The following is a 25,235-nucleotide window of genomic DNA, read 5'->3' as shown; positions in this document are numbered from 1 at the left end:
TTTCATGTTAAAAGGCTCAAACGTAGAGCTAGGTTTAGGATTAAGTAAACACTACAATCATGGCAATGTGCCTCCTTAGCAATTTAAATAAATTGAATCCACCCTATAATTACAATTAGCACAGTGTGAACTGATGATTGAAATTGTGCACACTAGGAGTGGGTAAATGATGGGTAATGGGAGTAATTTGGTTTCTAAATTCAAGAACAGCCACTTGAATCTACACTGATTGATGTATGTGCTGAGAATGTTTCTAGCTCATTGATGAGCTAGGCAAACATTTCATTAGAATGCAAGGTGAGGACGAAGTCAACATGACTTTTCTTATTGGATTATTTATTATTTATACTTTCCAGGGCCAGACTAGAGACAGTTAGTGCCAGACTAAAACATTGTTAACACCTTTACTATATGGTGATGGTTTGTTTGTCATGATTGTCATGTGTGAAGAAGTCAAAGATGCTTCAGAACACGCTATACCCTCATTGCATAATGGATCGAACCAATGGAACTACTTGAGTTCTAATGGTTGGCAACAAGTATGCATCCAACTCTATAAACCCAAATAACATTTATTTCCATGGCGATTGATGCAGAGCAATTTGTTTCTCTAACCTTTTCTCTCCCTTGTACCACTCAAATGATGGTGTGGGTACAGCTGCAGCCTCACACCTCAGCAGAGCTGTGCGTCCCAGGCCGACTCCATGGCTTTTCATCTCGTGGATGGCTGGGGCGACTGAAATGAAAAATAAATAAACATGTTAACAGGAGGAAACACTATGATATTGAAATACATTCAGTAAAAGCCACTTTCCCCAGCTTGAATGTAGTACTGGAAAATGGTTTTGGTCCAGTTAGGTGTAAGAGGTGAGAAAGGCTTGAAACTTTAAAGACACAATTAGGGTTGGAAAGGGAGGGTATATTACTGGAAACTTTAAAAAATGTCAGCATTGACTGACCTTCATGTCCTAAAGTAATGATGTACTGTCACTTCTCTTTGTTGATTTGAGCTGTTCTTGCTATAATATGTACTTGGTCTTTACCAAATAGGGCAATCTTCTGTATACCACCCCTAACTTGTCACAACACAACCGATTGGCTCACACACATTAATTTCTTACTTAAGAAGGAAAGAAATCAAGAACTTAACTTTTAACATGGCACACCTGTTAATTGAAATGCATTCCAGGTGACTACCTCATGAAGCTGGTTGAGGCAATGCCAAGAGTGTGCAAATATATCATCAAGGCAAAAGTTAGCTACTTTGAGTACATGATCGTTGAGTACATGATCTGAGTACACATCCTTGTATTTGGTCTTGTGAATGTTGACATGTTTAAAGGTCTTGCTCATATTTGATACGGAGAGCGTGATCACACAGTTGTCCGGAACAGCTGGTGCGCTAATGTATGCTTCAGTGTTGCTTGCCTCGAAGCGAGCATAAAAGGCACTTAGCTTGTCTGGTAGGCTCGCATCACTGGGCAGCTCACGGCTGGGCCCTGCCACATCGGACAAGCATCAGAGCCGGTGTAGCAGGATTCAATCTTAGTCCTGTATTGGCACTTTGCCTGTTTGATGGTTCGTCTCAGGGCAAAACGGGATTTCTTTTAAGCGTCCAGACAAGTGTCCCGCTGCTTGAAATTGGCAGCTCTAGCTTTTAGCTCGGTGCGGATGTTGCCTGTAATCCATGGCTTCTGGTTGGGATATGTATGTACGGTCACTGTGGGGACAACGTTGTCGATGCACTTATTGATGAAGCTGGTGACTGAGGTGGTATACTCCTCAATGCCATTGGATGAATCCCGGAACATATTCCAGTCTGTGCTAGCAAAACAGTCCTGTGGCGTAGCATCCAAGTCATCTGACCACTTCTGTATTAAGCAACTCACGGGTACTTCCTGATTTAGTTTTTGCTTGTAAGCAGGAATCAGGAGGATAGAATTATGGTCAGATTTGCCAAATGGAAGGTGAGGGAGAGCTTTGCATGCGTCTCTGTGCGTGGCATAAAGGAATTGTGAAAACCAAATACATTTAAACTCAGTTTAAGGTGTATGTGAACTTCCAACTTCAACTGTGAGTTTCCCTGCATTATAGTCCCCGGCCATTAGGAGTGCCGCTTCTGGATGAGCATTTCCTTGTTTGCTTATGGCCTTATACAGCTCATTGAGTGCGGTCTTAGTGCCGCACTCGATGCATCGGTTTGTGGTAGTAAATAGATGGCTACGAAAACTATAGATTAAATCTCTCTTCATAGACAGCGTGGTCTACATCTTATCACTCTACCTCAGGCAAGCAATACTCAAGGCTTCCTTAATATTTGACATCGTGCACCAGCTGTTTTTGACAAACAGACACACACCCCCACCCCTCGTCTTACCAGATGTTGCTGTTCTGTCCTGCCGATGCACGGAAAACCCAGCCAACTGTATATTGTCCATGTCGTCGTTCAGCCACAACTTGGTGAAACATAAGATATTACCGTTTTAATGTCCCGTTGGTAGGATAGTCTTGAATGTATATCATCCAGTTTATTCTCCAGTGATTGCACATTGGTCATTAGAAACGGATGGTCGAGGAGGGTTACCCACTCGCCAACGAATTCTCACAAAGCAGTCGATCTCCGCCCCCTGTATTTCCGTCTTTATTTAACGGGAATGATGGGGATTGTGGCCTGGTCTCGGAGAAGCAGTATATCCTTCACTGGCCCTCTGTGTGGCCTTATCGCGTGTAAAATATATAATATAATAGGCCATTATCAATAAAGAGATTGTTAAATAAATGTTATAACTATTTGGTTTTAAAATCATCACCTTTTGAAGATCATAGTCAGAACTACCCATTTCCTATTATTCCACATTTAGCTCCATCATGATCCTTTTCATGATCAGTTAACATCAATTGATCATGTATTTTCAGATACGTGAGGGTAGCCTATAAGTGAGGGTAGCCTATCCACAAAACACATCATTTAGCTTGCTTCATCAGAGATTAGGCTTGTGGAAAGAGCTTGACATTGTCCCCGTCCCAGTCCCCATCCTGGTAGAGTTGTCAGCCGGATTACAGTCATCACCACTATAGATGGCAAGCAAATTTAGCCATCTTGTTTATCCCCTGAAAATGACTTTATTAACTTATTGTCAAAGAAACTGACGATAAGAAGATTGTGGGAGTTGCCGTTGCAGCCTTTGATATTTGATATTATTGACCCTAAACTCAGCCGTGAACCCTCAGACAGAACCCGACTTTTCAACATCTGCCATATTGTGGATTCAGATATATCTATCTAATAGAACTCAAAAGGGTTTTCATTAATGGAAGCTTCTCTAATGTGAAACATCTAAAGTGTGGTGTACCGCAGGGCAGCTCTATAGGCACTCTACTCTTTTGTAGTTTTTACCAATGACCTGCCACTGGCATTAAACAAAGCATGTGTGTCCATGTTTGCTGATGATTCAATCATATACGCATCAGCAACCACAGCTAATGAAGTCACTGAAACCCTTAACAAAGAGTTGCAGTCTGTTTTGGAATGGGTGGCCAGTAATAAACTGGTCCTGAACATCTCTAAAACTAAGAGCATTGTATTTGGTACAAATCATTCCTTAAGTGCTAAACCTCAGCTCAATATGGTAATGAATGGTGTGGCTATTGAACATGTTGAGGAGACTAAATTACTTGGCGTTACCTTAGATTGTAAACTGTCATGGTCAAAACATATAGATTCAATGGTTGTAAAGACGGGGAGAGGTCTGTCCGTAATAAAGAGATGCTCTGCTTTTTTGACACCACACTCCAAAAAGCAAGACCTGCAGGCTCTAGTTTTGTCTAATCTTGATTATTGTCCAGTCTTGTGGTACAGTGCTGCAAGGAAATACCTAGTTAACCTGTTATGGCTGCAATCCACCTATCGGGATAAGTGTCATCAACAACCGCTGAACAGTATAGCGCTACATACAATAAATATTACTATAAATATTTACATTCATGAAATCGTGTCAGATTTTTAAATTACCCCCCCTTATCGATCGCACGATAAACATTAAGTACACTTGGCATCAGGTAGCTCAGTCATGAAAATCAGAAAAGCAATCAAATGAATCGTTTACCTTTGATGGTCTTCGGATGTTTTGACTCACAAGACTCCCAGTTACACAACAAATGTTCCGTTTGTTCCATAAAGATGATTTTTATATCCAAAATACCTCTGTTTGTTTGCCGCGGTATGTTCAGAAATCCACAGGAAAGAGCGGTCACGACAACGCAGACGAAAATTCCAAATAGTTTCCATTATGTCCACAGAAACATATTGTCGAAAATACCAAATTGTTTGCATAGTCAACTTACACACAGCTAAGACACACACACTTATCCCACCAGACATGCCACCAAGGGTCTTTTCACAGTCCCTAAATCTAGAACAAATTCAAGAAAGCGTACAGTATTATATAGAGCCCTAATTGCATGGAACTTCTTTCCAAATAATAATAAAAAAAAGATAAAGCAACACCTCACGGCACAACGCCTCTCCCCTATTTGACCTAGATAGTTTGTATGTATGCATTGATATGTAGGCTACGTGTGCCTTTAAAAAAAATGTAGTTCTGTCCTTGAGCTGTTCTTGTCTATTGACATTCTGTATTATGCAATTCTGTATTATGTTTCATGTGGACCCCAGGAAGAGTAGCTGTTGCTTTTGCAACAGCTAATGGGGATCCTAATAAAATACCAAAAATACCAAACTAGCCATATTGACCTGATCTGTTATTAGATAGCTAGCCAATTTGACATGGTCCATCAATCAATGTAGCCTATCATGTCTGTCAGCATGAACACTCTTAAGCCAGGTCTATACAAAGTTCATATTGGGAGCTTGTAAAAAATATATTTTTTAATTTAACCTTTATTTAACTAGGCAAGTCAGTTAACAACATAATTATTTACAATGACAGCCTCTCTTGGCCAACGCTGTGCCAATTGTGCGCCGCCCTATGGGACTCCCAATCACAACCAGATGTGATACAGCCTGAAATCGAACCAGGGACTGTAGTGACGCCTCTTGCACTGAGATGCAGTGCCTTAGACCACTGCGCACACTCAGGAGCTTGCAAAATAAAAATGATCAGCTAACAGTACATTGGCAAATAAGCCCTTCTGCTGCTTGACAGGCAGAGCCTAAAAATAATGGTAAATTACCATAAACCCCTCATACTTAACTTAACTCATACTTAACTTTTATATCACTTACAGTGCCTTGCGAAAGTATTCGGCCCCCTTGAACTTTGCGACCTTTTGCCACATTTCAGGCTTCAAACATAAAGATATAAAACTGTATTTTTTTGTGAAGAATCAACAACAAGTGGAACACAATCATGAAGTGGAACGACATTTATTGGATATTTCAAACTTTTTTAACAAATAAAAAACTGAAAAATTGGGCGTGCAAAATTATTCAGCCCCTTTACTTTCAGTGCAGCAAACTCTCTCCAGAAGTTCAGTGAGGATCTCTGAATGATCCAATGTTGACCTAAATGACTAATGATGATAAATACAATCCACCTGTGTGTAATCAAGTCTCCGTATAAATGCACCTGCACTGTGATAGTCTCAGAGGTCCGTCAAAAGCGCAGAGAGCATCATGAAGAACAAGGAACACACCAGGCAGGTCCGAGATACTGTTGTGAAGAAGTTTAAAGCCGGATTTGGATACAAAAAGATTTCCCAAGCTTTAAACATCCCAAGGAGCACTGTGTAAGCGATAATATTGAAATGGAAGGAGTATCAGACCACTGCAAATCTACCAAGACCTGGCCGTCCCTCTAAACTTTCAGCTCATACAAGGAGAAGACTGATCAGAGATGCAGCCAAGAGGCCCATGATCACTCTGGATGAACTGCAGAGATCTACAGCTGAGGTGGGAAACTCTGTCCATAGGACAACAATCAGTCGTATATTGCACAAATCTGGCCTTTATGGAAGAGTGGCAAGAAGAAAGCCATTTCTTAAAGACATCCATAAAAAGTGTCGTTTAAAGTTTGCCACAAGCCACCTGGGAGACACACCAACCATGTGGAAGAAGGTGCTCTGGTCAGATGAAACCAAAATTAAACCTTTTGGCAACAATGCAAAACGTTATGTTTGGCGTAAAAGCAACACAGCTGAACACACCATCCCCACTGTCAAACATGGTGGTGGCAGCATCATGGTTTGGGCCTGCTTTTCTTCAGCAGGGACAGGGAAGATGGTTAAAATTGATGGGAAGATGGATGGAGCCAAATAAAGGACCATTCTGGAAGAAAACCTGATGGAGTCTGCAAAAGACCTGAGACTGGGACGGAGATTTGTCTTCCAACAAGACAATGATCCAAAACATAAAGCAAAATCTACAATGCAATGGTTCAAAAATAAACATATCCAGGTGTTAGAATGGCCAAGTCAAAGTCCAGACCTGAATCCAATCGAGAATCTGTGGAAAGAACTGAAAACTGCTGTTCACAAATGCTCTCCATCCAACCTCACTGAGCTCGAGCTGTTTTGCAAGGAGGAATGGGAAAAAATGTCAGTCTCTCAATGTGCAAAACTGATAGAGACATACCCCAAGCGACTTACAGCTGTAATCGCAGCAAAAGGTGGCGCTACAAAGTATTAATTTAAGGGGGCTGAATAATTTTGCACGCCCAATTTTTCAGTTTTTGATTTGTTAAAAAAGTTTGAAATATCCAATAAATGTCGTTCCACTTCATGATTGTGTCCCACTTGTTGTTGATTCTTCACAAAAATACAGTTTTATATCTTTATGTTTGAAGCCTGAAATGTGGCAAAAGGTCGCAAAGTTCAAAGGGGGCCGAATACTTTCGCAAGGCACTGTATATGAATACATCTTTTTAAAGTTATTCAAGTATAAATTACTAAGGTTATGATAGATTGCCATAGATGTTCTGTTAATTACCAAAATTACTGCAGATTCTGGTAACTTTAGTAAACTACCGGTGGCTTTGCAACCCAACAAAACTATGGTCAGTGCGCTGTGGTCAGTCACTGTGGTCAGTCACTGTGGTCAGTGCGCATACGTATTTAATGTAAATGCTACGGAAGCAGTGGGAAGAAAAAAAAGCATCATTCCCAAGGGTTAGGAAAATGAAATGAATTGCATGGTGATAAATTGCTTAATGGAAGTTCAAAGACTGAATGACAGAGGCAGGTTCTGTGAATACAAAATGAGTCTCCTTTCATGTGCCAAGAAGCGGTGTAAATCTCTTTGCCAGTGTCAGGGAGGCAGCTTAAACTATGGACGCTTACTCAAGCAGCCAGGGCTTTCTGTATTTAAAATATTTACAGAGCTTAAAGTAACACAGTCTTGAAAGGAAAATGTAATTGCTGGATTGAAATTATATAGAATTCACACAAAGCATTTGGTTGAATCTAGTATGTGACGACAGTGGTTGGCCACATTAAATAGGCTACAACGAGAGTGCCTTTTCTTTTCACTTTTGCATGTGCATTTATCACCAACTATTAACATAATGTTCAAATCTTATCACTATTTTCAGGTTCGTGGGGTAAAAGCACATTGTGCACAGTATGTAAAGAAAAGCAGTGCACAAACACTGGAAATGTTCCTAATGCAGACAATATTTCCTTCTCACAGGGGTCTTCTGTGGGTCAGTGAAAACAGGTAACATATATCCTATTCTCTTCATACAAACCATTCCAAATATGTTGAGAAGTGAGAAGTGTTTGTCACTGAACTGCATAGTGAAAGGGACTGACGTCAATGCCACACTGCTGTTGTGATGTTAGTGGTTAATATGAATCAGAGTAGCACTCAAGCTACACAATGACCAAGTGAGTAGCATTGGTTTGAGGTTATACAATTTTTATGGCAGTTTGGTCTAGTGGCCACTGAGAATGCAAAGTCAACATGCAAAACAAGGTTGAGGTCAGAACATACTGTATTACCGAAAGTAAACAGAAGCACATAGGGTGACTGAAACAAAAACCCAAAAGACTGCCTACTCCGGGAAGTCTATCCACTTAGGATTTGCAGGCCAGCACGCAATCACATGCCATGTCTGAATCTGAGTTATGGTATATTCTCCACTATTGAGTCTTTGAGAATCACCTGCCAGTCAGTCACAGCCAGTCTGTGTTCTGTTCAGCGGGATATTTGGCAAACTGCACTCAAACCTTAATTTCTCATTTCATTTGTGAAGTGAAACAAGGAAATGGTGCCAATAATTTTTCCACCATTCATTTTTCCCATAGGGGATTTTAGAAACACTTAAAATAAGGGCTGTTTCGTGTAGGCTTAACCTGGCGTGACGGGTAACCATCTAAATCTCTCTTGGACAAGGTGAAAGTTATCAATATATTCACCTGTGTTTATCCCCCAATAATAAAATGCTATTTAACTGCTAATCATAAAGAACTACAAATACCACGATGATCTGGACGAGACTGCCCGAATCGAGGCAAAGGTAAAAATATTTTGGATCTTTGGATAAACTATCTAATTTTAGGTATATTTAGTAATGAATAAATTGGCTACATTTCTTTAAAATGACAATTCTGTGAACTGTCTTGTGCAAGCTTTAAATTGACACAATAACTGTTAGCAAAGGTGTCAGCTAGAGATGAAGTGCAGGAGCTTGTAGGGATTTGTAGTCTTGCATGATGTCTACTTTGATGCTAATTAGCGTTTTAGAATTTTGATTTATTTTAAATTTTACCCCCTTTTTTCTCCCCAATTTCGTGGGATCCAATTGTTAGTAGCTACTATCTTGTCTCATCGCTACAACTCCCGTACGGGCTCGGGAGAGACGAAGGTTGAAAGTCATGCGTCCTCCGATACACAACCCAACCAAGCCGCATTGCTTCTTAACACAGTGTGCATCCAACCCGGAAGCCAGCCGCACCAATGTGTCGGAGGAAACACCGCGCACTGGCAACCTTGGTTAGCGTGCACCGCGCCACAGGAGTCGCTGGTGCGTGATGAGACAAGGATATCCCTACCGGCCAATCCCTCCCTAACCCGGATGACGCAATGCCAATTGTGCGTTGCACCACGGACCTCCCGGTCGCGGCCGGTCTCTGGTGGCCCTTAACCACTGCGCCACCCTGTGAGTCACAGCTTTTATTTTGAAGTGTTTTTAAAATTCCCCATGGAAAAAATTAATGGTGGAAAAACGATTGGAAACATTTCCCTGTTTGACCGCTAGATTTAATGGGTATTATGACACCTCCACTGTGGGGCTCTATTGAGACACAAATCACCAGTACAGAACATCTTATTCAATGACTCATGTTTTTCTGAAAGAGCAGGGCACTCCGTATACAGGTGTGTGCTGGTGTTCTTTTAGCAAGTTCATACTGTGCATACCCTATAATGAATATGCTACCTTTCATTGCACTACGTATCATTGCTGATGTCAACAGTCCACTTAGTCAGATGAGGCGCGGAAAGAAAGATGCATTGCGACGCTGAATTGTGTGTGCGAGTGTGTGCATGTCGAATGTCTTTGTGTGGCAGTACAGTACAAGCTACCAAAGACAGAAGTCTACCATCTTTCACATGGAGTCCTTATGAACATAATACTGATCATTCCGTTTGTGTATGTTGATTTCCTGTACTTGCGTGTCTCCCAATTACATCTGCATCCCTACATCTCTGTACTCTGGAGAAGGGAGACCTAAGATTGCAAATCTAGTGGGCAAGTGAGACAGGGATTTTTCCTGGTAATTTATCACAGGGATTGGTGCTGTGTTGAGGGGTATTGGCAGGGGCTTGGCAGGCTGCCTGTGTGTATGTGTGCGTGTGTGTGTGTGTGTGTGTGTGTGTGTGTGTGTGTGTGTGTGTGTGTGTGTGTGTGTGTGTGTGTGTGTGTGTGTGGACACGGGTGCCTGCGTTTGTGTCTGTCTGTCAGTGTGTGTGTGCACGTGCATGTGTGGAGAGAAGGTAGAGAGCTGGGGCTGTGATGGATCTGCAAGGCCCTAAAACCCTGCCTCAATCTCACAGCTGGATCTGGACCTCTGGAAGGCCCGCTTCTTCAATTACAAACTACATTAGCAATAACCGCACCATAAACAAAGGCAACAAAGCAATTATAGCCTCTACTATCTCAGCAGAACAGCAGAAACTAAACTACAGAGAGAAACTGGACTCTCTAGATACTGTAACAGAGTCAAAACACCTCGTTGTTTCAACGGTTTAGAAAACACCCACACACTACTGAGCCCCAAATACACTGGAATAGGAAACATGGGTTTACCTATAGTGTATTTGGGTATTACAAGTTTATCAGACCACTGGTCCAGAGGTGAGTTTAACCCTGATCTTACACGGATTTTCCTAAGTGTATAAGTGGAAACCTGGATTCTCATCAGTATCCCTACAGATCCTGAACCTGACCATACCGTCTATGTAGTAAAACAAGAGCAAGAGAAGTCCATATACTGTACTTTGCAGACATACAGTTGAAGTCGGAAGTTTACATACACTTAGGTTGGAGTCACTCAAACTCATTTTTCAACCACTCCACACATTTCTAAACAAACTATAGTTTTGGCAAGTCGGTTAGGACATCTACTTTGTGCACGACACAAGTAAATTTTCAAACAATTGTTTACAGAAGGATTATTTCACTTATAATTCACTGTATCACAATTCCAGTGGGTCAGAAGTTTACATACACTAAGTTGACTGTGCCTTTAAACAGCTTGGAATATTCCAGAAAATTATGTCATGGCTTTAAAAGCTTCTGATAGGCTAATTGACATAATTTGAGTCAATTGGAGGTGTACCTGTGGATGTATTTCAAGGCCTACCTTCAAACTCAGTGCATCTTTGCTTGACATCATGAGAAAATCAAAAGAAATCAGCCAAGACCTCAGAAGACAAATGGTAGACCTCCACAAGTCTGCTTCATCCTTGGGAGCAATTTCAAACCCCCTGAAGGTACCACATTCATCTGTACAAACAATAGTACGTAAGTATAAACACCATTGGACCACGCAGCCGTCATACCGCTCAGGAAGGAGACGCGTTCTGTGTGTGCTTTGGTGCGAAAAGTGCAAATTAATCCCAGAACAACAGCAAAGTGTGTTGTGAAGATGCTGGAGGAAACAGGTACAAAGGTATCTATATCCACAGTAAAACGAGTCCTATATCGACATAACCGGAAAGGCCGCTCAGCAAGGAAGAAGTCACTGCTCTAAAACTGCCATAAAAAAGCCAGACTACGATTTGCAACTGCACATTGGGACAAAGATCTTACTGTTCGGGAATGTCCACTGGTCTGATGAAACAAAAATATAACTTTTCAGACATAATGACGATTGTTATGTTTGGAGAAAAAAGGGGATTGCAACCCGAAGAACACCATCCCAACCGCGAAGCACGGGGGTGGCAGCATCTTGTGGGGGTGCTCTTCTGCACAAGGGACTGGTGCACTTCACAAAATAGATGGCATCATGAGGCAGGGAAATTATGTGGATATATTGAAGCAACATCTCAAGACATCAGTCAGGAAGTTAAAACTTGGTCGCAAATGGGTCTTCCTAATGGACAATGACCCCAAGCATACTTCCAAAGTTGTGGCAAAATGGCTTAAGGACAACAAAGGCAAGCTATTGGAGAGGCCATCACAGAGCCCTGACCTCAATCCTATAAAACATTTGTGGGAGAACCTGACTCAGTTACACCAGCTCTGTCAGGAGGAATGGGCCAACATTCACCCAACTTATTGTGGAAGGCTATCTGAAACATTTGACCCAAGTTAAACAATTTAAAGGCAATGCTACCAAATACTAATTGAGTGTATGTAAACTTCTGACCCACTGGGAATGTGATGAAAGAAATAAAAGCTGAAATTAATCATTCTCTCTACTATTATTCTGAAATTTCACATTCTTAAAATAAAGTGGTGATCCTAACTGACCTAAAACAGGGAATTTTTACTGGATTAAATGTCAGGAATTGTGAAAAACTGAGTTTAAATATTTGGCTAAGGTTAACTTCTGACTTCAACTGTACCTGGGTTCCTAGTCCCTTTTGTTTATGGCAATGATTTCAGATAATATGGGTCTCTATACGGTTGTGTGGAGTTTGGATGAACAAGGGGCCATAGATTCATATCAGTCCTAAGCCAACGTGAACAATGTCACTCAATACTCAGGAGAGATAAAGGCAGACGACTGCCACAGGGTCGACAACATTTGCAGAAATGGAAGCCAATAACAAGAGTAACAAAATCAATCGCAGTATGCAAATGCCAAGAGCCTTGCCAAGTCCTCATAATCCTCCACTGGTTTCATTGTGTGGGCCATTGATTAACATGCATCTGAAAGGTCTCTGTGACCTGCCTGTCAGTACAAAACCACATCCCCTCCCATCGTGGGCTACATTAGAGATAGCGGTGGACACAATAGTGGAGGCAGCACTGACACTAAGAACGAACAGACCACGCAGTCTGTGACATTTTCAAAGCAGTGCAATAAAGCCTCCCACTTGTGTACCTGCCAGTGTTTGTGCCTTACAACTAGCATCAATTTGAGTAAAATATCTTTCAACTTTTTAAGATTTAAGATTTTAATGAGTTGTGTTTATTTTTGCTTCACAGTTAACAATGTTACAGCACTGATTTGTGAAGTATCACATTTGCTTCGCTTTGAAGGAAGTAATTTTTGATAAAAAGTTACTAAATAATCAAGACTCTAGCAGACATTTAGCAAAACACTAGGCAAAATAACGAGTGACCTAAAATAGGTCTACATCTTCAATTTGTTTTGGGGAGATGCACAGATAGTTATTTAAATGTATGGAAGGATACAATCATATTAAGCATGTGCTGAAATGAGCATGACTGTAGATAAAGCCATACCAGGCAGATTATTCAGCCAGATACATGCCTGTAGTTTACATTTTGACACACAATGGTAGTTTGGGCCTAGTATAATAGTATACAGTAGGGGTAAAAATATGTTCAAAAACCTAAGTGCCCAGATTCAGTATGATTATCTGGGCAATGACTCCCCAGAATGTAAACTAAAAACATAAAATCCAGTCTGATTTGAATAGTTTCAATTTGAGCCAGCTGGCACGTTCTTCATCATCATATATTGTGTCTAAATACAGGTTCAGATTTTTTGGAGAGTAATACAAAGTAGTGCACAAAAAACATGATGGCCAAATAATCCAGGTAATTTAGTGGCTGGAGAGCACTGTAGCGTAGCTGTTAATCATGGCTGAGTTCCAGGAATAGCACAGCCTCCATGAAGAATAGGTCCTGTTTGACAAATTGCAAGTTGCAGGTGGATCATAAAGCAACATCCCATTATATTTACATTATGCATGCCGTTTCACCCAAACAAAGATGATGTGTACAAAGGTACAGCAGCTATACAATACGGTGAACACACACATACATTACATTGTTTAATCTCTCTCTGTTTAATATTAATGGATGATGTTGAACTGCAACAATTTTTCCGCTCAGTAGCATTAAGGGCTCCTCCGTTGTAGTCACTTTAAGTGTTCCTCCAGTTGACATTGTCGCCCGGAAATATATTGAACGAAAATATAAATGCAACAATTTCAAAGATTTTACTGAGTTACAGTTCATATAAGGAAATAAGTCAATTGAAATAAATTCTTTAGGTCCTAATCTATGGATTTCACATGACTGGGAATACAGATATGCATCTGTTGGTCACAGATACCTTGGTAGGGGCGTGGAACAGAAAACCAGTCAGTATCTGGTGTGACCATTGTTTGCTTCATACATGGCGGAAAATGGAATACGCTGTCGTAAACGTCGATCCAGAGCATCCCAAACATGCTCAATGGGTGACATGTCTGGTGAGTATGCAGGCCATGGAAGAACTGGGACATTTTCAGCTTCCAGGAATTATGTACAGATCCTGGCGACATGGGGCCATGCATTATCTCGCTGAAACATAAAGTGATGGCGGCAGATGAATGGCAGGACAATGGGCCTAAGGATCTCGTCAAGGTAGTTAGGTATCTTCTGTGCATTCAAATTGCCATCGATAAAATGCAATTGTGTTCATTGTCCATAGATTATGGCTGGCCATACCATAACCCCACAGCCACCATGGGGCACTTTGCTCACAACGTTGTCATCAGCAAACCACTCACCTACACAATGTCATACACATGATCTGTAGTTGTGAGGCCAGTTGGATATACTGTCAAATTCTCTAAAACGACGTTGGAGGTGGCTTATGGTAGAGCAATGCAAATGTAATTATCTGGCAGCAGCTCTGGTGGACATTCCTGTAGTTAGCATGTAAATTGCATGCTCCCTCATACCTTGAGACATCTGTGGCATTGTGTTGTGTGACAAAACTGCACATTTTAGAGAGGCCCTATATTGTCCCCAGAACAAGGTGCACCTGTGGAATGATCATGCTGCAGCTTCTCAGAGTGCCAAGTGTAGTTCCAAAAGGCGTATTAACAGCTTCTACCCCCAAGCCATAAGACTTCTGAACAGCTAACCAAATGGCTACCCGGACTATTTGCATTGACCACTCGAGTGTTGCTTTAGCAGTATGCTTAGGGTCATTGTCCTGCTGGAAGGTGAATCTCCGTCCCAGTCTCAAATCTCTGGTAGACTGAAACAGGTTTCACTCAAGAATATCCCTGTATTTAGCACCATCCATCATTCATTCAATTCTGACAAGTTTCCCAGTCCCTGCCGATGAAAAACATCCCCACAGCACGATGCTGCCACCACCATGCTTCACTGTGGGGATAGGCTTCTCGGGGTGATGAGAGGTGTTGGATTTGTGCCAGACAGCTTTTTCCTTGATGGCTAAAAAGCTACATTTTAGTCTCATCTGACCAGAGTACCGTCTTCCATATGTTTGGGGAGTCTCCCACATGCCTTTCTGGTGAACACCAAACGTGTTTGCTTATTTTTTTCTTTCTTTCAATGGCTTTTTTCTGGACACTCTTTCATAAAGCCCAGCTCTGTGGAGTGTACGGCTTAAAGTGGTCATATGGACAGATACTCCAATCTCTGCTGTGGAGCTTTGCAGCTCCTTCGGGGTTATCTTTGGTCTCTTTGTTGCCTCTCTGATTAATGCCCTCCTTGCCTGGTCCGTAAGTTTTGGTGGGTGATCCTCTCTTGGCAGGTTTGTTGTGTTGCCATATTCTTTCCATTTTTTAATAAAGGATATAATGGTGCTCTGTGGGATGTTCAAAGTTTCTGATATGTTTTTATAAACCAACCCAACCCTGATCGGTACTTTTCCACAACTTTGTTTAGAGAGCTCCTTGGTCTTGGTGCCGCTTGCTTGGTGGTGCCCCTTACTTAGTGGTGTGCAGAATCTGGTGCCTTTCAGAACAGGTGTATCTATACTGAGATCATGTGACAGATCATGTGACACCTAGATTGCACACAGGTGGACTTTATTTAATTAAATATTTGACTTCTGAAGGTAATCGTTTGCACCAGATCTTATTTAGGGGCTTCATAGCAAAGGGGGTGAATACATATGCACGCACCACTTTAATGATTGAATTTGACTTTTTTGAAACAAGTAATTTTTTTCATTTCACTTCACCAATTTGGACTAGTTTGTGTATGTTCATTACATGAAATCCAAATAAAAATGCATTTAAATTACAGGTTGTAATGCCACCAAATAGTAAACATGCCAAGTGGGTGAATACTTTTGCAAGGCACTGTAATTGGTAGGAAGGATGCTTGACATACTTTTTATGTTTGTATCACAAACAAAAACATATTTTAATCATGATAACATTTTAGGCCCTTTTTCAGTGGTGTAAAGTACTTAAGTAAAAATAATACATAAGTAATTTTTGGGGGTATCTGTACTTTTGCTATTTATATTTTTGACTACTTTTACTTCTACTTCACTACATTCCTTTTACTCCATACATTTTCCTTGACACCCATTACATTTTGAATGTTTATCAGGATAGGAAAATGGTCCTATTCACACACTTATCAACAAAACATCCCTGGTCATCCCTACTGCCTCTGATCTGGCGGACTCACTCAACACACATGCTTCGTTTGTAAATTATGTCTGAATATTGTGGTGTGCTATTGGTAAATAAAAAAACAAGAAAATGTTGCTGTCTGGTTTGCTTAATATAAGGAATTTGAAAGTATTTATACTTTTACTTTTGATACTTAAGTATATTTTAGTAATTACATTTACTTTTAATACTTAAGATTATTTTAAAGCAAATATTTTTAGACTTTAACCCAATTAGAATTGTACTGGGTGACTTTTACTTTGAGTCATTTTCTATTAAGGGATCTTTACTTTTACTCAAGTATCACGTTTCCAGTGGGCTCTCTGCTAATTCTGAAGGTATTATATATTTTATGAGCACCACCAAAAAAGTGAATGGGAAAATTGATTCAAATAAAACGCCCTCTGATGGTGACTTGCTGAATGTGCAATCCTAAAGGAGGGCTGTGATTGGTTAATGACTGAAAATGTAAATTTCTATGTATAAAATGGGTCATATCATTAAAAGCTCCAGAGAGTCCACACTGGAAATTTGATGTGTTTTAACAGTATATTGTTACAAACAATATGTCTAAAAATAAGCTAATTCAAAAAGGGTCATTTTGAGATATTAATATTCATATTTTTAATGTTGAACAAATGAATGTTAACATTTGTATTTCAGAATCTAGACATGCTCCATATTTGAGAGAACACTATACGTATAATGACACCAAAATGTTGTCGGTATCATGTACGGTTCACAGATAGATCATAGGGTCTTACAGGAGGCATGTATATGTATAAAAAAGGCCTAAATACCACTTTCATTGTGATTTTCGAACAAATGGTTTGTGATACAAATGTAAAGAGCATCGTGAGAATTGCCAGAACATTCTGAGATACTCCCCAAAAGCTCGGACTACGCTGCTGTGGAATCGACCATGATTAATTGGTGTGTTTCTCAATGGAATATGATTTATTTAGCCGTGAACTATTGCTCTCTAAAAAAGAAATCGGGCAGGCTTTTTAATTAAAAGATCAATTAATAACCTACCTCTTCAGCCATTTGAAAATGAGTTTTCCTTGCAATTAAGAGACGGACATAACAGTCCATGACTTATCAACTTACACATAGAGCAGGCTTCCCAATACGGTCTGGGTATCATTGTCCTGTACTGTCAACCAGCAGTGGTTTTGTAGCCAAGATTTATTCATTCATTAAGATTCCTATTCAAAAGATCCAGAGTAACATTGTGCTCTTTACCTCATGCACACAGAGCGTATAAATAACAGTCATGGTACGTGAGAATTCGTGGGCTGTCTGCTCCGAAGATAACATGGCCAATGTTTAACACTGAATGAAGCCAAAGGCACACTCCCACAAATCTTTGTTAATATATGAATGAGCTCATTGGATAGTTCACAATGTAAATGTTCAATGTTTACACTGAAGCCATTCAACAATGTAAAGACAAGGAGTTTTGACTGCGTAACCCTTGCTTGTTCCAGGGTAGTCGTGTCTGGCCACTGTTTATCATTAGCAGCGAGGAATTTATATCAGTGTCAATCACGTCCATACAGTGCCTTGCGAAAGTATTCGGCCCCCTTGAACTTTGCGACCTTTTGCCACATTTCAGGCTTCAAACATAAAGATATAAAACTGTATTTTTTTGTGAAGAATCAACAACAAGTGGGACACAATCATGAAGTGGAACGACATTTATTGGATATTTCAAACTTTTTTAACAAATCAATAACTGAAAAATTGGGCGTGCAAAATTATTCAGCCCCCTTAAGTTAATACTTTGTAGCGCCACCTTTTGCTGCGATTACAGCTGTAAGTCGCTTGGGGTATGTCTCTATCAGTTTTGCACATCGAGAGACTGACATTTTTTTCCCATTCCTCCTTGCAAAACAGCTCGAGCTCAGTGAGGTTGTATGGAGAGCATTTGTGAACAGCAGTTTTCAGTTCTTTCCACAGATTCTCGATTGGATTCAGGTCTGGACTTTGACTTGGCCATTCTAACACCTGGATATGTTTATTTTTGAACCATTGCATTGTAGATTTTGCTTTATGTTTTGGATCATTGTCTTGTTGGAAGACAAATCTCCGTCCCAGTCTCAGGTCTTTTGCAGACTCCATCAGGTTTTCTTCCAGAATGGTCCTGTATTTGGCTCCATCCATCTTCCCATCAATTTTACCATCTTCCCTGTCCCTGCTGAAGAAAAGCAGGCCCAAACCATGATGCTGCCACCACCATGTTTGACAGTGGGGATGGTGTGTTCAGGGTGATGAGCTGTGTTGCTTTTACGCCAGACATAACGTTTTGCATTGTTGCCAAAAAGTTCAATTTTGGTTTCATCTGACCAGAGCACCTTCTTCCACATGTTTGGTGTGTCTCCCAGGTGGCTTGTGGCAAACTTTAAATGACACTTTTTATGGATATCTTTAAGAAATGGCTTTCTTCTTGCCACTCTTCCATAAAGGCCAGATTTGTGCAATATACGACTGATTGTTGTCCTATGGACAGAGTCTCCCACCTCAGCTGTAGATCTCTGCAGTTCATCCAGAGTGATCATGGGCCTCTTGGCTGCATCTCTGATCAGTCTTCTCCTTGTATGAGCTGAAAGTTTAGAGGGACGGCCAGGTCTTGGTAGATTTGCAGTGGTCTGATACTCCTTCCATTTCAATATTATCGCTTGCACAGTGCTCCTTTGGGATGTTTAAAGCTTGGGAAATCTTTTTGTATCCAAATCCGGCTTTAAACTTCTTCACAACAGTATCTCGGACCTGCCTGGTGTGTTCCTTGTTCTTCATGATGCTCTCTGCGCTTTTGACGGACCTCTGAGACTATCACAGTGCAGGTGCATTTATACGGAGACTTGATTACACACAGGTGGATTGTATTTATCATCATTAGTCATTTAGGTCAACATTGGATCATTCAGAGATCCTCACTGAACTTCTGGAGAGAGTTTGCTGCACTGAAAGTATGGGCTGAATGATTTTGCACGCCCAATTTTTCAGTTTTTGATTTGTTAAAAAAGTTTGAAATATCCAATAAATGTCGTTCCACTTCATGATTGTGTCCCACTTGTTGTTGATTCTTCACAAAAAAATACAGTTTTATATCTTTATGTTTGAAGCCTGAAGGGTGGCAAGAGGTCGCAAAGTTCAAGGGGGCCGAATACTTTCGCAAGGCACTGTAACTACATATGAGGACACCGAGTTCCGGACCTCTGTAATTCTTTCTAATGTGGTCTTGCTATAGATTTTCAAGTAGGAACATTCACTGTCTTCTTGGTAAGTACTCCAGCGTATATGCGGCCTTGTGTTTTAGGTTATTGTCCTGTTGAAAGGTGAATTCATCTCCCGGTGTCAGGGGGAAAGCAGACTGAACCAGGTTTTCCTCTACGAGTTTGCCTGTGCTTAGCTCCATTCCATTTCTTTTTTATCCTGAAACACTCCCCAGTCCTTAAGGATCACAAACATACCCATGACATGATGCAGCCACCAATATGCTTGAGAGTGGTATGCAGTAATGTGTTGTGTTTTATTTTTCCCTAAACATAACACTTTGTATTCAGGACAAAAAGTGATTTGCTTTGGCACATTTTTGCAGTATTACTTTAGTGCCTTATTATTTTGAATATTTATATTCTGTACAGACTTCCTTTTTCCTCTGCCAATTAGGTTAGTATTGTGGAGTAACTACAATGTTGTTGATCCATCCTCAGTTTCTCCTTCCACAGCCACTAAACTCTGTAACTGTTTTAAAGTCACCATTTCATGGTGAAATCTCTGAGTGGTTTCCTTCCTGTCCGGCAAATGAGTTAGGAAGGACGCCTGTATCTTTGTAGTGACTGGGTATATTGATACACCATCCAAAGTTTAATTAATAAATTCACCATGCTCAAAGGTATATTCAATGTCTGCTTTATTTTCCTTCCCATCTACCAATAGGTGCCCTTCTTTGCTTGGCATTGGAAAACCTCCCTGGTCTTTGTGGTTGAATCATTGCTTGAAATTCACTGCTCAATGTCTCATGGGATGACGCTGGAGAGACAAAGCAAGTATGGGGAGTCAAACATTTAATAAAGAACGGACATGGAACGAGACAGGAACAGCGTCAGCAAACGAGTAACACAAACAAAAAACAATTAATGCAGCAGCGGGGAACAGAGCAGGGGAACTGACAAATATAGGGGGGCTAGTAAACAGGTGAGTCCAATTTTGCTGATGCGCATGACGAGGGTTAGCAGGTGTGCGTAATTGATGATAGCAGGAAGGCGGGACGCAAGGCAGCCTGGCGCACTTGAGCGCTAGGGGGGAAGAAGAGGAGCAGACGTGACACTCAACTGAGGGACCTTACAGGTAATTGTACGTGTGGGGTACAGTGATGAGGTAGTCATTCAAAAATCATGTAACCACTATTATTGCACCCAGAATGAGTCCATGCAAATTGTTATTTGACTTGTTAGGCAAATTTGTCCTCCTGAACTTATTTAGGCTTGCCCTAAATTGACTCAAGACTTCTCAGCTTTTCATTTTTAATTAATTTGTAAAAAATTTTTTTTAAATAATGCCATGATTATACAAAATAAATGAATAAATAAATACACACATAAAGGGATAAATACATTAATAAATATATAAATACACACAATTTAATCCATGAGCAAGTACATACAAAAAAACTGACTAAAATGTATACATTGTCTTTACATACTGTATCTATATGTATTTTATTATTTATCTATGTATTATCTAATTATTCAAACTTCATTTTATTCATTTATATATTTATGAATTCATTTATTTCTGTTTTTCTTCCTCCAACATAATGAGTGGTGTCAATCAAGCGTCTGTGGGTGGTATCTAACACACCATTGGTTGATCAATGTCACAGCGAGTTGCTTAATAGGTTGTGCAAACGCTATGTAAAGCTAGCAACAATAAGGATTAGGTTCAAAATAAAAGTTACACATTGAAACTGAGGCCATCATACAAATAGTGGAATCATGCCATATTTGGACTAGACAATGTTTAACAAGTTTGGATGTTGTTATATAAATTCCACAAATGACAATAATATGTTAATTTGTCAACAAACAAAAAATCTGTTGAAATCGCACTGTGGATGTATTAGACTTCAGAATTGAATTGGGGGCCTGCTTTATGCATTATACAGCTTTGACTATGGAACTTGAGTCCATGAAATGTTCAAAATTGTGAAGAGTTAATACAAATATGAGCATTGTAACTCATATTGCAGGAATTTGACTGGGAAATCCCCTCAGCTGTCAGTCTTTTGTGCATATTGGACATTCATATTGCAATGTACAGCCTTACATATGGCTCTTGGGTCCCATGATATGGGCTATCATCAGCCTACTGAGTGACACCCACAGAAAACAACTATGAAGAGTGTACACATATAAGTGTTGTAGCTCATATTGCAGGAGTTTGACTGTGGGAAATCACCTCACCAGTCAGTCTATTGTGCGTATTAGACATTAATATTGCAATGTACAACCTTACTTATGGATCTTGGGTCCATGAAATGGGGTGTCAGCAAACTCAGCCTACTCAGTGAAACCCACATAACACAACTGTGAAGAGTTCAGACAAATATTAAGGTCGTAGCTCTTATTGCAGGACTTTGACACCACTGTGAAATGAGCAACTGGCTCACCAGTCAAACTGAATAGTGAAGTGATTTCCCACAGTCAAAGTCCTGCAGTAAGAGCTAAGAAGCTAATATTTGTTTACACTCTCCACAGTTGTGTTCTGTGGGTGTCACTGAGTAGGCTGATACCAGGGATGTAGTGCTGTCATAGTGCGGCGGAGAGGCGCTCCCTCACTTTTTTTCCATTAGAGAATACTTGGAGCTGGTAAAAAAATATATTCTGATAAACTCTAGACAAATTATATTTAATTACCACAAAAAATCCATGTAAACGATAGAATGACTAAATAAATATGTAGGTTATAGCAGCCTATAAGTAGGTAAATGGTGGTTTCTTCCGTCTTCTCTCTGTCTCTGGCGGTTGTGCGAATGATGAAACCCATAGGGGTGTGTGCAGAGGCCCGTCAGTCAGAGGCTTGACCACTTTGAGCGGGCCAAATCCAACATACTGTAACAAGAACAGCCTCAGACAGAAGACTCAGGGGTTGCTAAAAAGGCTGCACTCAAAACAATTTGTTATGGCCTACGACACACTTGAACTCACCCTAGTGTCTGAGTGCTTAGCTTACAGAAACGTACCACCTCTATTGCGTATGCCGACAAACTGATCCACCGCATGAACCTTATCATCACACCAACGACATCTAGGATCCAAATTCACCACGTGTCTGCCTTGATGTTTCAAAAACTCCAGGGGTTGCTAAAATGTCTGTCCTCAACACCGTTTGTTATGCACTTGAACTCACCTTAGTGTCTGAGTGCTTAGCTTACAGAAACGTACCACCTCTATTGTATATGCAGACGAACTGATCCACCGCATGAACCTTATCATCACACCAACGACATCTAGGATCCAAATTTAACACGTGTCTGCCTTGATGTTCACCCCTATTGCACAGTGGGTACCCAGAACGCTATGTGACCACTTGGTTACGGTTCTGTCCTTTCACCACCATGATTCGAAAGGTGCTCAAACCACTTAAAATAACCCTAATCAAGATCTGTTGCCTATGCCTAATAGTCCTGCTCATCAATTGTTATTACAAATAGAAGATGATCACTTCTCACAATGGTGCTCATTTAGTAAAGTTAGTAGATCAAAGCTGCATCAATCTGTATTTTACATAACAGAACAGAATATAAAAGTATAAAGTCTACTGTACTGTAACATAGTAGGCCTATAATATGTTACACCAAAAACAACTCATCAGTCATTTCTTATCTATAGTTGAATAGTCACATTTATTTCCTCATGCGGACAAAATGTAACAGTGCATGCAAACAGGCAGGATAAATAATCTTTGAAACAAAATAGGCCTACAAGAAAGGCTAATAGTTTGTTAAAACCATCCCGCTTTAATTCAACTAATTCAGTAATTCAAGAAGATCTAAACTCATATTCCCATGAAACTGATAGAGATCAAATTATTGGCATGCAGTTTGGACATTTCAAAGGTAAAAAGTGAAGAATTATCCTTCACGATTGACAGTGATGGCCTATTTTTAAAATGTGTTATGCCTAACTAGGTGTTTGAGGGTATTACAAATAGAACTACACCACTACACCCAAGATCCATAGGTAAAACTGTACATTGCGATATGAATGTTCAATACATATAGGTTAAATAGTAGGTTGACATGTGAGCTAACGTGGCTCATTTCACAGTGGTGTCGAAGTCCTGCTATAAGAGCTACGACTCTAATATTTGTGTAAACTCTTCACAGTTGTATTCCGTGGGTGTCACTGACTGGCTGTGGGTGTCACTGACCCACAATCCACAGGTAAGGCTGTACAGTGAACTATATTAGTATGCCCCCAATGCATGAAGTCTTGAGATTAACCGATTGGTCATTTTCTGTCAAATTAAGTAAGTACTGTCTTTTGTTTAACATTTCAAACTTATTAAGCATTATCTAGTACAAATACGCAGGGTTGGGGAGTAACGTATTACATCTAATCCATAACATGAAAGGGATTACAAAAAACGTTAACTGTAATACATTACCAGCTAAAATATTGTTAATGGTTTGGTCTCTGGCGATACGGATATCACATATTATTGATATCTACATAGCACATTGATGTGAATCACACTGCTGCTCTCTCATTTAGCTATTTGCGCCTTATGGATTGTGGTTGTTGTGTATGGCTGTTCACAAATCTAAATGTGTATTTGAACCCAATAATGGTTGAATTTAAGAAGTTTAAGCTGCCTATCAAACAATGTTTTTGAAACCAGTGGACAGCGTGAAAAATGAGCTCTTGCAACAGCTGCACAGTGCAGATCCAAGCCTATGGAATACAAGTGGGGCTTTTTCTTCTTCAGTAGTGCTCAAAGCATGCCATTCCATGAGGCAGAATTTATTTTCAACTCGAATCAATGAGCCCAATCAGTCCTCCATGACAACAAATTCATAAACAACAGAGTAGGCCTGGCTAATAAGTCCTTAGTTTTGGGGTCATGCTCAGGTAAAACAAACTGGCTAATCTATACTTCCATATGTCCTATTCTTGAAAATCAAGGGGTATACATTTATTGGAATGAATGATTTCTGATAGACTATGGTTTTGAATGTAAATATATAATTTAATCGGATTATTATATGTAGTAGAAAGCCATGGGTTTGAAGAAGCCATAACCAACCTATAAAATAAAATTGAACATCCATATATGGCAAGCTATGTAAACTTTAACATTTATTTATCCTGAAATAGATGCCGTTCAATTGGTAACATACATCAGATTACATTACGGAATTTGGGTAATCCAAAAGTTACGTTGCTGATAAAAAATGTGGACAGGTAACTAGCGAGTTAGTAACTAATGAGTGGTCGCACCGGTCTAAGGCACTGCGCATCTCAGTGCAAGAGACATCACTACAGTCCCTGGTTCAAATCCAGGCTGTATCACATCAGGCTGTGATTGGGAGTCCCATAGGGCGGCGCACAATTGGCCCAGTGTCATCCGGGTTTGGCCGGGGTAGGCTAACTGACTTGCCATGTTAAATAAAGGTTAAAAAATATATATTTACACTGCTCAAAAAATAAAGGGAAAACTAAAATAACACATCCTAGATCTGAATGAATGAAGTATTCTTATTAAATACGTTTTTTTATTTACATAGTTGAATGTGCTGACAACAAAATCACACAAAAATGATCAATGGAAATCACATTTCTCAACCCATGGAGGTCTGGATTTGGAGTCACACTCAAAATTAAAGTGGAAAACCACACTACAGGCTGATCCAACTTTGATGAAATGTCCTTAAAACAAGTCAAAATGAGGCTCAGTAGTGTGTGTGGCCTCGACGTGCCTGTATGACCTCCCTACAATACCTGAGCATGCTCCTGATGAGGTGGCAGATGGTCTCCTGAGGGATCTCTTCCCAGACCTGGACTAAAGCATCCGCCAACTCCTGGACAGTCTGTGGTGCAACGTGGCATTTGTGGATGGAGCGAGACATGATGTCCCAGATGTGCTCAATTGGATTCAGGTCTGGGGAACGGGCGGGACAGTCCATGGCATCAATGCCTTC

General features: G+C 40.3%; 1 protein-coding gene across 2 annotated transcripts in view; it reads right to left on the bottom strand.

Moving 5' to 3' along the window:
- The window catches only part of negr1 (neuronal growth regulator 1), a 404,374-nt gene that overhangs the window by 106,304 nt on the left and 272,835 nt on the right, over window positions 1–25,235 (bottom strand). For both annotated transcript variants that reach the window (XM_021599923.3, XM_021599922.3), the window contains exon 5: window positions 616–736. In XM_021599923.3, the coding sequence (XP_021455598.3) occupies window positions 616–736 (121 nt within the window). The remainder of the gene's footprint in view (window positions 1–615; window positions 737–25,235) is intronic.

The sequence above is a fragment of the Oncorhynchus mykiss genome, chromosome 4 (genome assembly GCF_057628025.1).
Source record: "Oncorhynchus mykiss isolate SJ-2025 chromosome 4, ASM5762802v1, whole genome shotgun sequence".
In the NCBI taxonomy this organism is placed as follows: Eukaryota; Metazoa; Chordata; class Actinopteri; order Salmoniformes; family Salmonidae; genus Oncorhynchus; species Oncorhynchus mykiss.
The sequence above is the reverse complement of the archived record's forward strand: the minus strand, read 5'-3'. Positions and strand labels throughout refer to the sequence as shown.